At 44.1% G+C, this 12,073-nt stretch overlaps 1 protein-coding gene across 2 annotated transcripts; it reads right to left on the bottom strand.

Moving 5' to 3' along the window:
* Positions 1 to 532: 532 nt before the first annotated feature.
* Positions 533 to 7,196, bottom strand: slc35g2a (solute carrier family 35 member G2a). 2 transcript variants are annotated; one of them, XM_034675496.1, is made up of 2 exons: positions 6,918 to 7,196; positions 533 to 2,754 (listed from the first exon to the last, which is right to left on the bottom strand). In XM_034675496.1, the coding sequence occupies exon 2, from the start codon at positions 2,726 to 2,728 to the stop codon at positions 1,370 to 1,372; it is 1,359 nt and encodes a 452-aa protein (XP_034531387.1). In that variant the 5' UTR covers positions 2,729 to 2,754; positions 6,918 to 7,196; the 3' UTR covers positions 533 to 1,369. The 2 variants fall into 2 exon arrangements, with proteins under 2 accessions (XP_034531387.1, XP_034531388.1); XM_034675497.1 differs by lacking the exon at positions 6,918 to 7,196 and adding an exon at positions 2,916 to 3,023.
* Between the last annotated feature and the right edge of the window lie 4,877 nt (positions 7,197 to 12,073).

Genomic DNA, 12,073 nt, shown 5'->3' on the forward strand with positions numbered 1-12,073 from the left:
ACAGGCATGTGGGAACATAGGGCTTTTGGAACATAGGCATGTGGGAACATAGTGCATGTGGGAACACAGGCATGTGGGAACATAGGCACGCTCCTGTTAAAAGAGAGAGAAATGAAGAGTGATAGTAAAAGTGAATACGAGGAAGACAGCACTGCAAATTAATGATGTTTCAGATCCTTGAGAAAATGCAGCAACTCTACAAAGTAAAAATACTTCACAACATCTTTATCAACTTAATCCAGCCATTTATAGATTCATCTATGTGTGTTGTGCAAGGGACGGTGTATGTCTCACATGCTATTCAAGACAAACATCCATGGCATTAATGCTTACTTAAACCCATGCTAGTGCTATAAGTCTGTGTGCATGTGTGTTTGTGTACCAATCCTCATGCAGAAGTCTAAAGCTAGTTGGAGAAATGCAGGCAAAGCTCAGATTTTTTGTGCCTATTTCTAAATGTTCTGACAAGTAAAATGCAGAGGAGCATCAGGATGTAGTAACAAGTGAACACATGCACACATAGACACGCTGGTCTGCTCAATGAGAGCGCACCTGTTTTAATAGAAAGTCTCCATCTGTTCAGTGTGTTCGTACATTTTAATGAATGGAAGCTTTTTATGTTTTATGACACTTTTTTTTAAATTGACAAAAAGAGACAGAGGAAAAAGGCAAAGTGAGGGCTCATGATGAGAAAAAAAAGGATGAGGGGTCCAGAAAAGAAGAGTGTAGGTGATTATGTGTCTGACAGGTAGTTATTAGACATAATGACTGTTCCCGACACATATAAGTGTTTTCATCAGCCAGCTGGTCAGATGAAACAAAATAATCACCAAACGTCAGCCTCGCTTTCCGTCCTGGCTTCCTTCTCTTTCATCTTTGTCGTCATCTGCCATCGCTCTTCTTCCTCTCCTGCCTCTTATCTGTGTGCCAATCCAATCATCTTTCCCCTACGCTCCCATTTATCTTCCACCACTCCTCTCTCTTGCGTCCCAGATCCTGTGCCTCTCCTTCGCCAGTCGTCTGCAGCCAAATAAATGGCATCAATTCTTGGCCAACCTTCAGCTGGCTGCTTAAAGTGACTGACATTACTTTCTTATGATATGTAGCCTATATACTCACTCATGTACACCATCTCCAGAAGGCGAGATACTGATTACAAGTGGCCACAGGCATTCATCAGAGAGATTTTAATGTCACGTTACAATATCACATATCACACAACACGATATTGGCACTTTCCCAAAAGCAAAAAGGACGATACAAAATAGATCAGGCTCCAGTAAACATTTAGCAGTCTCTTATGTACACCGGAAACAATCTCATGAAGGAGGGATGGAAGGGAAAAGGTGTGAAGAGGAGAGAAAGAAGTCTATTTGATTGGTGAGTCCAAGATCTCCTCATACTCCTCCCTCTGGCGACGTCCTGCCCCACGAGAAGGAAGCAGCTTCATTGCCACCAGCCAGCCCACGCTCAGTATGACCATCACGTTCCCGACGACCTCTGGCGCAGTTGGAGCCAACGGCAGCACGGCCAGATGGAGCAGCATGGCGACTGGTATCTCCAAGCTCTGCGAGGCGGAGACCAGGGCCGGGTGAAGCCGGGTGAGGGCGTGCATCATCCCAAGGAAGGCAGCTACCGAGCAGGCAACCAGGCCCAGGACGACGCCCCAAGCTGGGGCGCTCACAGGCCAGGACCAGCCTTCCTGAAGAAGAATCAAGGAGGCCGGGGAGAGCAGGCAGCCTGTCCAGCTCACTGTGAACAAAGCTGTGCCCACTCCCACCCTCTCCTTCAGGGAGCGATACCCAACCAGCGCCAGAGCCATCCACAGCCCAGCGAGAGCCGAGAGAGACCATCCGAACGCTCCCCTCCAGAACGTGACTGGATTAACACGTGAATCCGCGTTGCTCTCATCTGCTGTGGGAAGCAAAGCAAGCCCCAAACCGCACAGTCCGGCAGCTATGGTGATCCCATCCGCCAATCCCAGCCTCTCCTCCAGAAGCAGGAAGGCCAAGATGGCTGACAGCCCTGTGGTTGCCAGGCGCCAGGTTGCTGTGCCATCTCCAGGAGAGACAAATGTTAGGGATGAGTAGGCGCAGCAGAGGGAGAGAGAGTAGGCGATGCCGTAACAGAGCAGACGTATACGATAGCCGTCTGGTCCGAAAGGGTTCTCCCCTCTGTGCAATGGTACAGCCAAGGAGACGAGCTGCACGATGGAGCGAACCATGAGCAGGAACAGGGGGCCTAGGCTGAAGCGTTCAGTGGCAAGGCGAGTCAGAACTATCAAGCATCCATGAGCCAGCGCCGCACCAAGCAAGCCAACCCACGTTAGCCGTGACGCAGACACAGATGCCTCCCCAAAACTTGCCAGCTGTTCCCCGACTCCTCTCCCAGACCCCTTTGCTGCTTTTACTCCCCCATCACTCGTCTCCCCTCCTGCCGCAGCAGCCTGCGGTTTGCTGGGTGTGTCCTTATCTTTGGAGCCAAACAGAGTCAAAGGCCACCTCTTGCTCTCCGTTAGATGTTTCCTGTCTGACGTCTCCTCCAGGAAGGAGCCAAAGTCCTCAAAAGACGGAGCATCATCGTAGCCTTCGTCCCCAGGTTGGGGAAAGTGTGTGTGCACTCCAGGTTGTGGGGAGAAGGGGGCTTGCGTGGCGTATTTGGCTGTGACAGTGTGAGGGTGGATCTTGACTCTCTTCTTAGAGCTGCTCAGGAGGTGAGTGGACTCCATATTGAAACCTCAGCAACAACAGACACCTGGAAGGGAAAAGAAAAGATGCTTTAAGTGTTACGCTGAATACATATTTTACACACTCTTCAGCACAATCCCCTGTCTTTCTCCTCCCTGTCTTTCTCTGGGATACTTCCAGATATCTCATATATCTTTCATATCCCAGATAATAATAGCAGTGACTCACATCTTCCCGTGTGCACGAGTCTTTGGCAGGGAATCCGTGCAGGCTTTAGCTGTCCAAACAAACACCAGGTTAATTGCTTTTCTCTGTGTGATGAAAGTTCACATTAGGTTCAAATTTGTAGAACCATGGGAGCCGTTAGGGTGAATAAGCATATTATCATTGCTACATTTAGTCTCTTTGGATACATGACCTTCAAAGGGGGGCTGGAGAATGTCGGCAATGACAGTTACATAAGTGAGTGCCTCATTTGCCTCCTGTCTCTCTGGAACTATTTTTCTGCATCTCTCAGGGAGGATAAGAAATATTGAAGTATTTGTCTCAGTTTGGATAATCTCAGTTGGTTCAAATATAAGATACAGAAGATACCCGCTCTTACAGAAGTAACAGATGTATAATATGAGTTGACTCCCTAACATCAGTCGTAAAAATCTCCCACTGCTCCTTCTTTCATTACTCCATCTTTTTATCTTTCATCACAAGATTGTGCTCTGCAGATGACTGGCTTATAACCCAACAGCTCTCTGCAGCAGAACAATCTGGTCCTGCAGGTGGCACACAGCATATACCCACTGCTGCATTTCAGGTTGTAAAACACTCAGCGGTTCACCGGTTTCTCCAGAAACGGGGGATACTTTCACATGACATAATGTTTGTTCATGCAAGGCAGCTGGAGCGCAGAGCTCAGTTATTTCCCTGGAGTGCTAAAGTATTACTCAACAGTAATTTGGCTTCCTAATGCTGCTTTTCATTCTTTTTCTTTTCTTAATTGTATGCAAAAGAAAACCAACTACAGTGTGGGCCAATTTATCCACAGTGGGGAGGAACAAGGACTCTATTTGCTGAAAACAGATTTTTTTTCTCTCCGTTTAAAATAAAAAAAACCTGTCCACACCAGAGGTGAGGTGAATATTTTTCTGTCTGCACCAATCAGTCCATCATGTCCACCACAGAAGAACATTGTGCACTTGTGTATTAAGCTTCTTCTTGAGTGAGAGTAATTTTGAACTTTGTGGTGAATTAGAAATGATTGAGCGTTATATATTTATTCCCCCTTCGTGCCGCGGGACAATATTGAAGAACAGCAAGGTTTCTTTTTAAACATGCAATGATGGAACCTAACAGCACCAAAGAGACATAAACAAACTGGTAGCCCACCATCTTTGGGCAGTGTTCCTGAAAACGCTTCTTTTTGCTCTCTGCATATTAACGACAAAACACAGTTTTTAAAGATCTCCACCTTGGAAGGCCTTTTTGAAAACCCCCACTTTCAGTGACCTAAAACTCTTAGAATGCTATATCTAGTGAACCAACTCTTCCCTGAAGCTAATCTGCTTTAGCTGTGGGATTTACACCCCTGAAACATTTCACCCTCAATGTAAATGTTGCAGAGGCATGATGGGAAACAAAGTCAACCCCAACTGAGCTAGCATTGGATGTAGTGAAAGTGGTGTAACCGGGGCGAGAAGGCATCACTAAAAGATGTCAGATCCCACAAGATAAAACATAACATGCCGTGTCTCTTGTGCTACTGCAACACCATAATGCTGTATGAAATCACACACTGGGATTGTGCATTCAGCAGATTCAATGTAAAGCAAAAACATGATGATGTTGGACTTTCATTGCACCGTTACTGCAGACGAGCACAATGAAAAAGGCTGTTGAGACATTTCCCCATGAAACCACAAGTGTGTTATTAGCTCTAGAAGAAAAGTCAGGGGTTGTAAAACTCAATGAGATATGTTTTTGAGCAACACTGAATGCTTATACCAGATTTTTTGCCAATCAAGTGATTGTGGATGGTAGATTTTAGAGTGGTCTGCACTGACGGACAGAAAACTCTGACATTTTAGGGCGTCGTTGCCCTAGCGGTCTAAGCGTGCGCCCCATATGCGCTAAAGCCCTCGTCGCAGAGGTCGTAGGTTCGATTCCAGCCTCGAACATTTACTGCATGTCCTCCCCCACTCCCCAATCCCCACATTTCCCTCTCTCTCTTCAGCTGTCCTATCCAATAAAGGCAAAAAAGCCCCCAAAAACCCAAACTGACATTTTAAAGCCAAGCAGAAAATCAACCTAAATCTCAAAGAGTTCATGAATAAAAAGCTGCATGTTAAGATCTATTTGTGAAGAGCCAATCGGAATAAAAGCTTAATAAACCAAATGCTTGATACTAGAATTAAGAAAACCTCATTTTGGTTTTCTTATATTTCTCTGATAATTTGAAGGGCCTAGGTGAATAATCAGGATGTGCAGAAGTCGCTCGCTTCTGTTCTTCACATTACTGATGGTGCAGCTTTTGATTTCCTAGAAGCAGGGCAGGCTGTGATTTTGTGACTCTAAATGTGGCCTTTACCCTCCCTGGAGATGTAGAGTTTTCCAGTGAAGCAGTCTGAATTGCCCTTTTACAAATTACAACAGCTCGAAGGCTCATGGCATGAGGGCTTTTCTTCAGCTGTTTGATTTGTGATTGCACAGTGCGTCTTTATTATTATAATGGTGCTATAGATACATTTCTTTGAAGATAATGGGTTTGAGGGAGTTTAACTGCTTCTGTGACATGAAAGAAAGTTAATTTTCCAACTGTTTAAACTCAATTAACTACCTCTGAAAGCATCCCAGTTGGATCGTTTGCTCTTCCTTTTAATGATAAAACGGGCATGAATCTGGATGAAATGAAAGTCAGTTGATTTTACAAATTCACAGCTCAATGAGAGAGTAAAATAACCACCATATAGGGGCCAGTTTGTGTGGATGACATCTGAGAAGATCCGGTCGTTTACTTCCATTGAAGGTAACAAGAAACTTGATCTGCTGCTTTGTGAAACCACAAAGAGCAGAAAAAAAAAGATGCTCTTCTCGGACTCCTCAGCCAGTTGATATGTACCGTTCAGGGTGATGCAGCTACCTCTGCAGTGCTGCTGCTGCTGCTGCTGCTCTCAAAAGCTTTTTCACACCTTACACAACCTTAAAGTGAGCCGCTACTACGAGCCAGCCTCAAACCTGTACAAAAGGAGAGCAGCGGCAAATAGAGCTCAGATTTTCAGCCAACTATCTCCTGATGAAATCTGGCAGAAACAACGGAGACTATCAACTCTGCCTGCCACATATCTTGTTTATGTTCTACATTACAAACATCCTTTAAAGACTTGAATGCTATTAAAATCAATAACATCTTTAAATAGGGCAAACACTTTATGAGCAGTGCTCCTGTATGGCATTAATATTTAAACAGTCTGAAATGTTATGCAGCTTTTATAGCTTCTTTATTCTAAGTGATAGCTACAACAATATACTGCATGATGTGTTGTCATAGGGGTAAATACTGATGTGTGTTTGTGTCAGTGTGTGTTCTCTGCTTAAAGGCTAAGCATGTTATTATGTAGATCAGTGTGAATGTTTGTTTCACTAAGTGGGTGTGTGTCTGTATTTTAAAGGAGATGATATTTTCAAGGTTATCTCGGTTCCTTGGTGATGCGCCCATGTGACGCCAGAGGGTTCATACGCGCGCACACACACGCACACAGACACACGCACACAGAGAGAGAGAGAGAAACAGAAGGGTTGCGCTGCATTCAAATCCAATTGAACCATCGTCTTACATCACTAATCATTATGTCTCTGCTCATCCTGACACTGTACGGCTGCTGCGCCCACAAGGACGCATGGTTCGATCCCCACCCCTTACTGACAGTGGGGTTTTTATCCCCCAGTATACAGTGGCATCTATTATTGTTATTATGTTGTAACGCACACTGAAAGCCTGAACCGTGAACCATGACGAATTCCTGAATGGGAGACAAGCGCGCGCTCGTTTACCTATACACTCTCACACGCGCGCACAGATTGGCACGCTCGATCACTGGACCCTAACTGATTCCTCACAGACGGTTCGCTAATTAGTCGACTTGTGTTGTGTGAAGTGGTCTAGTCAATAAAATACCAGGAGGGTTATTTATAGTCACACACTGTTAGAAAAAAAAAAAAGAGGCTGTATCGACTCACCTGCTCTCTCTCTGTGGAGTGGTTGATTGAACTTCACTCTCGGTCAGTCATCCACAGAGCATCCCCCAAGCTCCATCACCTCTTTTGGACCATTTCTTCTTCTACTTCTTCTATTCCTTTCTTTGCTCCTCTCCTCTTTCTCCTGCGGCAGTTTCTCCTCAAGGACACATCGGAGCGCCTCCGCCCGGCCACACTCCCGACACCTGCGGTCACCTCACCTCACTCTGCGGGAGGAGAGCGTGTGTTTTATGGCGACCTGCTGCCCATCCATCTCTGTCTCTCTCCCTCCCTCTATTTTACTCTCTCTCTCTCTCTCTCTCTCTCTCTCTCTCACTCTCACTCTCACTCTCTCTCTCTCTCTCACTCTCTCTCTCTCTCTCTGAGCGCTGATACAGATGCTCCTCCTCGGCTGTTTGTCCGGAGAAAGAGAGAGACAGAGGGAGGGAGGTGAACTAATAATATCATCTGAGCATGCGTGACATCCACTGAACACCAGCACTATATCAACCCCATCATTCCATGTTATCTGTCACAACACTGTGTCTGTGAGTGTGTATGTGTGACTGATCTAGAAGAAGGGCTACCTACAATTTATGGCAAACCACATGCATTCTACTTTTTTATGCATTACCTTTTTCCCCTCTCTCTATTGTATTAAAATCACGTCTTTTTCCTGCATTATGTGTCATAACTCAGAGCTCTAGAATAGTCGCAGTCTTAATGTGCAGCCATTGTGATCACTTTTTAGTTGCAAATTAATTTGGCAAGAAATTAAAATATCAGGACATTAAACAAGGTTCTGCATTATTACCTCTCAAGCCCTGATTTGTTAAAGGGCCAATGCAAAACACAGATTTAACTGTCTTCATTGTCTAACCTTATACTGAGCTATTTGTGCACATTTCCATACAGCAGAGGTAATGGAATACTCACACAATGCACATATAGAAAGTTGTGGTGGAGAAAGGCTTGCAGTTTATTCATGAAAGCAGCTTTCATGTGTTTATCTGGCTCTGATTGCAGTTATCTTCCTGCCTTAAACTGATTTGTAAGGTTGACTCCTTACTACTACTATTCGTCTCATCACTATCATTGCTCTCTCTCTCTTTCATATTCTCCTTTATCCGTCTTTCCAACCCCAACTCAGTTGAGGCAGATGGCTGTCTAACATGAGTCTGGTCCTGCTGGAGGTTTCTGCCTGTTAAAGGAAGGTTTTCCTTGCCGCTGTAACTAGCTAAATACTGCGAGGTGCAATGCTCATGGTGGATTAAGACTGAGTCTTATCTTGTCTTGGTGTTGGGTCTCTGGTAATAATTTCACATTGAGTGGTCTAGACCTGCTATGTTTGTAAAAGGGTCTTTAGATAATGTTAGTTGTGATTCAGTGCTATAAAATAAAGATTGATCAATCGACTGAAAAACAGCAGCAGCAGACCACATTTCTGATTAAATAAACAATACATAAAAGTCAAAGCAACTTGATAGGAAAACAATGCAGAAAACGCAGAAATCAAACAGCCTTTTCAGTATAAGGAGACTCCAACACTAACATAAAAAAGTATGTTGATGGGAGACTTGAACAACAGAGGGGCATACCAGATCAGGGTTCCACAGTCAAGGGTCCTTGATAGTGAAGACACAGCCAGCTCTGAGCTAAAAGTTTGACCAGGGGACTTCCAGGAGGCCTGTCAGATGATCTAAGAGGTCTAAGGGCTCAGGAGGTTTGTTGTACAGGGATGAGGCAGTCCATTAAGGGCTTTAAAAACTAATAACGTGACCTTAAAGTCAATCCTGAAGCAAATTGGAAGTCAATGAAGAGAGGCTAGAATGCTGATATGATCCCACTTCCTGTAGCCAGTCAGGAGTCTGGCTGCAGTGTATTTCAGGCAGGACAGAGATGACTGACTGATACAAGTATACAGGGAGTTACTATAATCGAGCAGGAAAGAAATGAATGACTTTTTTTAAGCCACTGAATGCGAGGGTGGGGTTTAATTTTGAAATGGTCCTGAGATGACAGAAGCTGGTTTCCACAACTACTTTCACCTGCATGTTCAGAAAAAGTCTAATATAGTGCTAAGGTATTAGCTCAAAGCGGAACGCAAGTGAATAGGTGACAAAGGTTGTTTGAGACCAGTTTGATGGCATCTTTGGGGTTAAATGGCAGAGTGTTCATTTTGCTATGATTGAGCTTTGGAAAATTACAAACCGTCCAGGTTTTCATATCTTCAAGACGGTCTGTAAGAGAGGGGAGATCTGATAGTTTATTTGGTTAATAGGGAGATAAAGCTGGGTGTCGTCGGCGTAACAGGGGTATAAAAGGTTGTGCTGGATAATTTGACCTAATGGGAGCATGTGGATGGAGAAGTTAAACAATAATGTCAAAGTCCAGAGTTCTTCAATAAAAATACATTTTGGTGTGCACACACTGAGGTTTTGATAAATCATAGTAAAAAAAAGATTTCCAGTAGTTCATATTAAAGCTCCTGTGAGGCAGTTTCTGTTTGCGTTGAATTTGGCGCCCCCTGTGGATAACTCTTCACTTTTTGCTGCTCTTTTCTTGTACATGTGTATGAAAAATGTCATCCTACTTTCTTTTAACAGTTAGTTGTATCATGACTGTGAATCTCTGACGTAAAAAAAAATTAAAAACAGATAACTTTGGGGAGCTATAACTCAATTTATCGTACACCTGCCCCACATTTCAAGCATTGAAACAAAAAAAAAGCACTACATAGAAGTGACTAATGTGGTTGCTCTTTTTTGGTCATAAAAAGGCACCAGTGTTATTTTCAGTGTGATTCATAACTGTTTCAAAACTCCTCACTGGAGCTTTAAAGGCAATGTTAATACTACACAGTACACTGTTTTACACAACAGTGTGTTTCCAACTATGTGGTGACATTTTTTACAGGGCTCTATCCAGTTTCAACGCTTGACATTTGACAACATCCGTAAAAAATGTTTTCCCAGGTTGGTTTTAAACAGACTGGCTTTCATCATGGGAAAAGAATTCACCTGATCCATGTCCTACACAAAATCTCTGTTAAGACACTGCACTGTTGGAAAATACAGGCTGATCTCCCTCATTAGTTCTGCATGGATTGTTTGCTGTGAGATACAAGAAGCTGGGGCCATTAAAATGAAATATGCCTTTATTACTCTTCAGATTTCCACCATACGACTACACAGAGCCCTGACCTCTTTCAAATCCAAAACCTGTGATATAAACGGAAACTACGACTGCACTTCTTGTCTCTTCTTACAGAACATCCATGCTGCCAAGCTTCAGACTTGTGAAATGCCTGTGTTGAATGGATACAGTTTCATAGAGGCTCATTCATAGATTTCAGGCTGTTATGTAAAATGACATAAAAGGCTTTAGGTGTCTGTTCACGTCTGTTTTGCTGTGTGGTGTAGTTTAAAATTGCACTGCAGTGGCGAGGAAAGATTTAATAAAGACAAGACAGATCTTGAAAGAGCATGCTGCAGTTCCTCTCCTCTGTCCTCCTCTGTTTGACTCACAAATGCTGCCCAATCTCTCACTCTTTCACCTTCTTGCAGTCTGACATTAATTGCTTTGACATTTTGCTGCTGTAACACTTGTGTGCTCCGCTCCGTTTCAGGCTGTGTTAACCTTTGCCAAATGCTGCAGGACTCACTGTAAGAACTGACCATCTCACTGTTCAATAAGAAGCCTTGGGCTGCTGCTGTGGCTTCTCAAGTGGACCCACTGGGAGAGTCACAGCGGTCAGTATCAAGATCAAATACAATATATCCCCATGAGTATATGATGACAAGTGGAGAATGTTGCACCATGTTCACTAATTTCCCCAGATATTCAGATGAAAGGGTAAGGTAACTTGTCTTTGTTCCACTGGTTTTGCTTCTTCTATATATACCGTGCTAATGACTCCCAGAGAGTGGGCAAGTTTCTTTGCCCGCCTACAGCAACTGATTTCACTAATTAGCTCTTTACTTTGTGTTGCTAACATAGATGACTTCTCTGCTGCACACTGTTGTCTATAATGGACAGTATATTTAATTATGAAGCTGTAGCAGTGCTTAATTACACATTAAGCAGTCGCAGAACATTATTAACACTCATTGGGTGTCATGTCTCAGGCCTCCAAACTAGGGGCATTGCATAGAAGTATACAGTCATGGCCAAAAGTTTTGAGAATGACACAACTATTAATTTTCACAAAGTCTGCTGTTTCAGTTTTTAGAATGGCAATTTGCATATACTCCAGAATGTTATGAGGAGTGATCAGCTCAACTGCAATTAATTGCAAAGTCCCCTCTTTGCCTTGAAAATGAACTTTATCACCAAAAACACATTTCCACTGCATTTCAGCCCTGCCACAAAAGGACCAGCTAACATCATTTCAATGACACACAGGTGTCACACACATTAACACAGGTGTGGGTGTTGATGAGGACAAGGCTGGTGATCAATCTGTCATGATTGAGTGACTGGACACTTTAAAAGGAAGATGGTGCATGACACCATTGTTCCTCATCTGTTAGCCATGGTTACCTGCAAGGAAACACGTGCAGCCATCATTGCATTGCACAAAAAGGGCCTAACAGGGAAGTTTATAGCAGCGAGTAAGATTGCACCTCAGTCAACCGTCTATCCAATTATCAAGAACTTCAAGGAGAGAGGTTCAATTGTTGCCAAACAGGCTCCAGGGCACCCAAGAAAGTCCAGCAAGCGCCAGGACCGTCTCCTGAAGGTGTTACAGCTGCGGTATCGGGCCACCACCAGTGCAGAGCTTGCTCAGGAATGGCAGCAGGCAGGTGTGAGTGCATCTGCACGCACAGTGAGGTGAAGACTTTTGGAGGAAGGCCTGGTGTCAAGGAGGGCAGCAAAGAAGCCACTTCTCTCCAGTAAAAACATCAGGGACAGACTGATATTCTGCAGAAGGTACAGGGACTGGACTGCTGAGGACTGGGGTAAAGTCATTTTCTCTGATGAATCCCCTTTCCGATTGTTTGGGGCATCTGGAGGAAGGCTTGTTCGGAGAAGACGAGGTGAGCGCTGCCATCAGTCCTGTCTCTTGCCAACAGTGAAGCATCCTGAGACAATTCATGTGTGGGGTTGCTTTTCGGTCAAGGGAGTGGGCTCTCTCACAATCTTGCCTAAAAACACAG

The sequence above is a fragment of the Notolabrus celidotus genome, chromosome 22 (assembly GCF_009762535.1).
Source record: "Notolabrus celidotus isolate fNotCel1 chromosome 22, fNotCel1.pri, whole genome shotgun sequence".
Taxonomy (NCBI): Eukaryota; Metazoa; Chordata; class Actinopteri; order Labriformes; family Labridae; genus Notolabrus; species Notolabrus celidotus.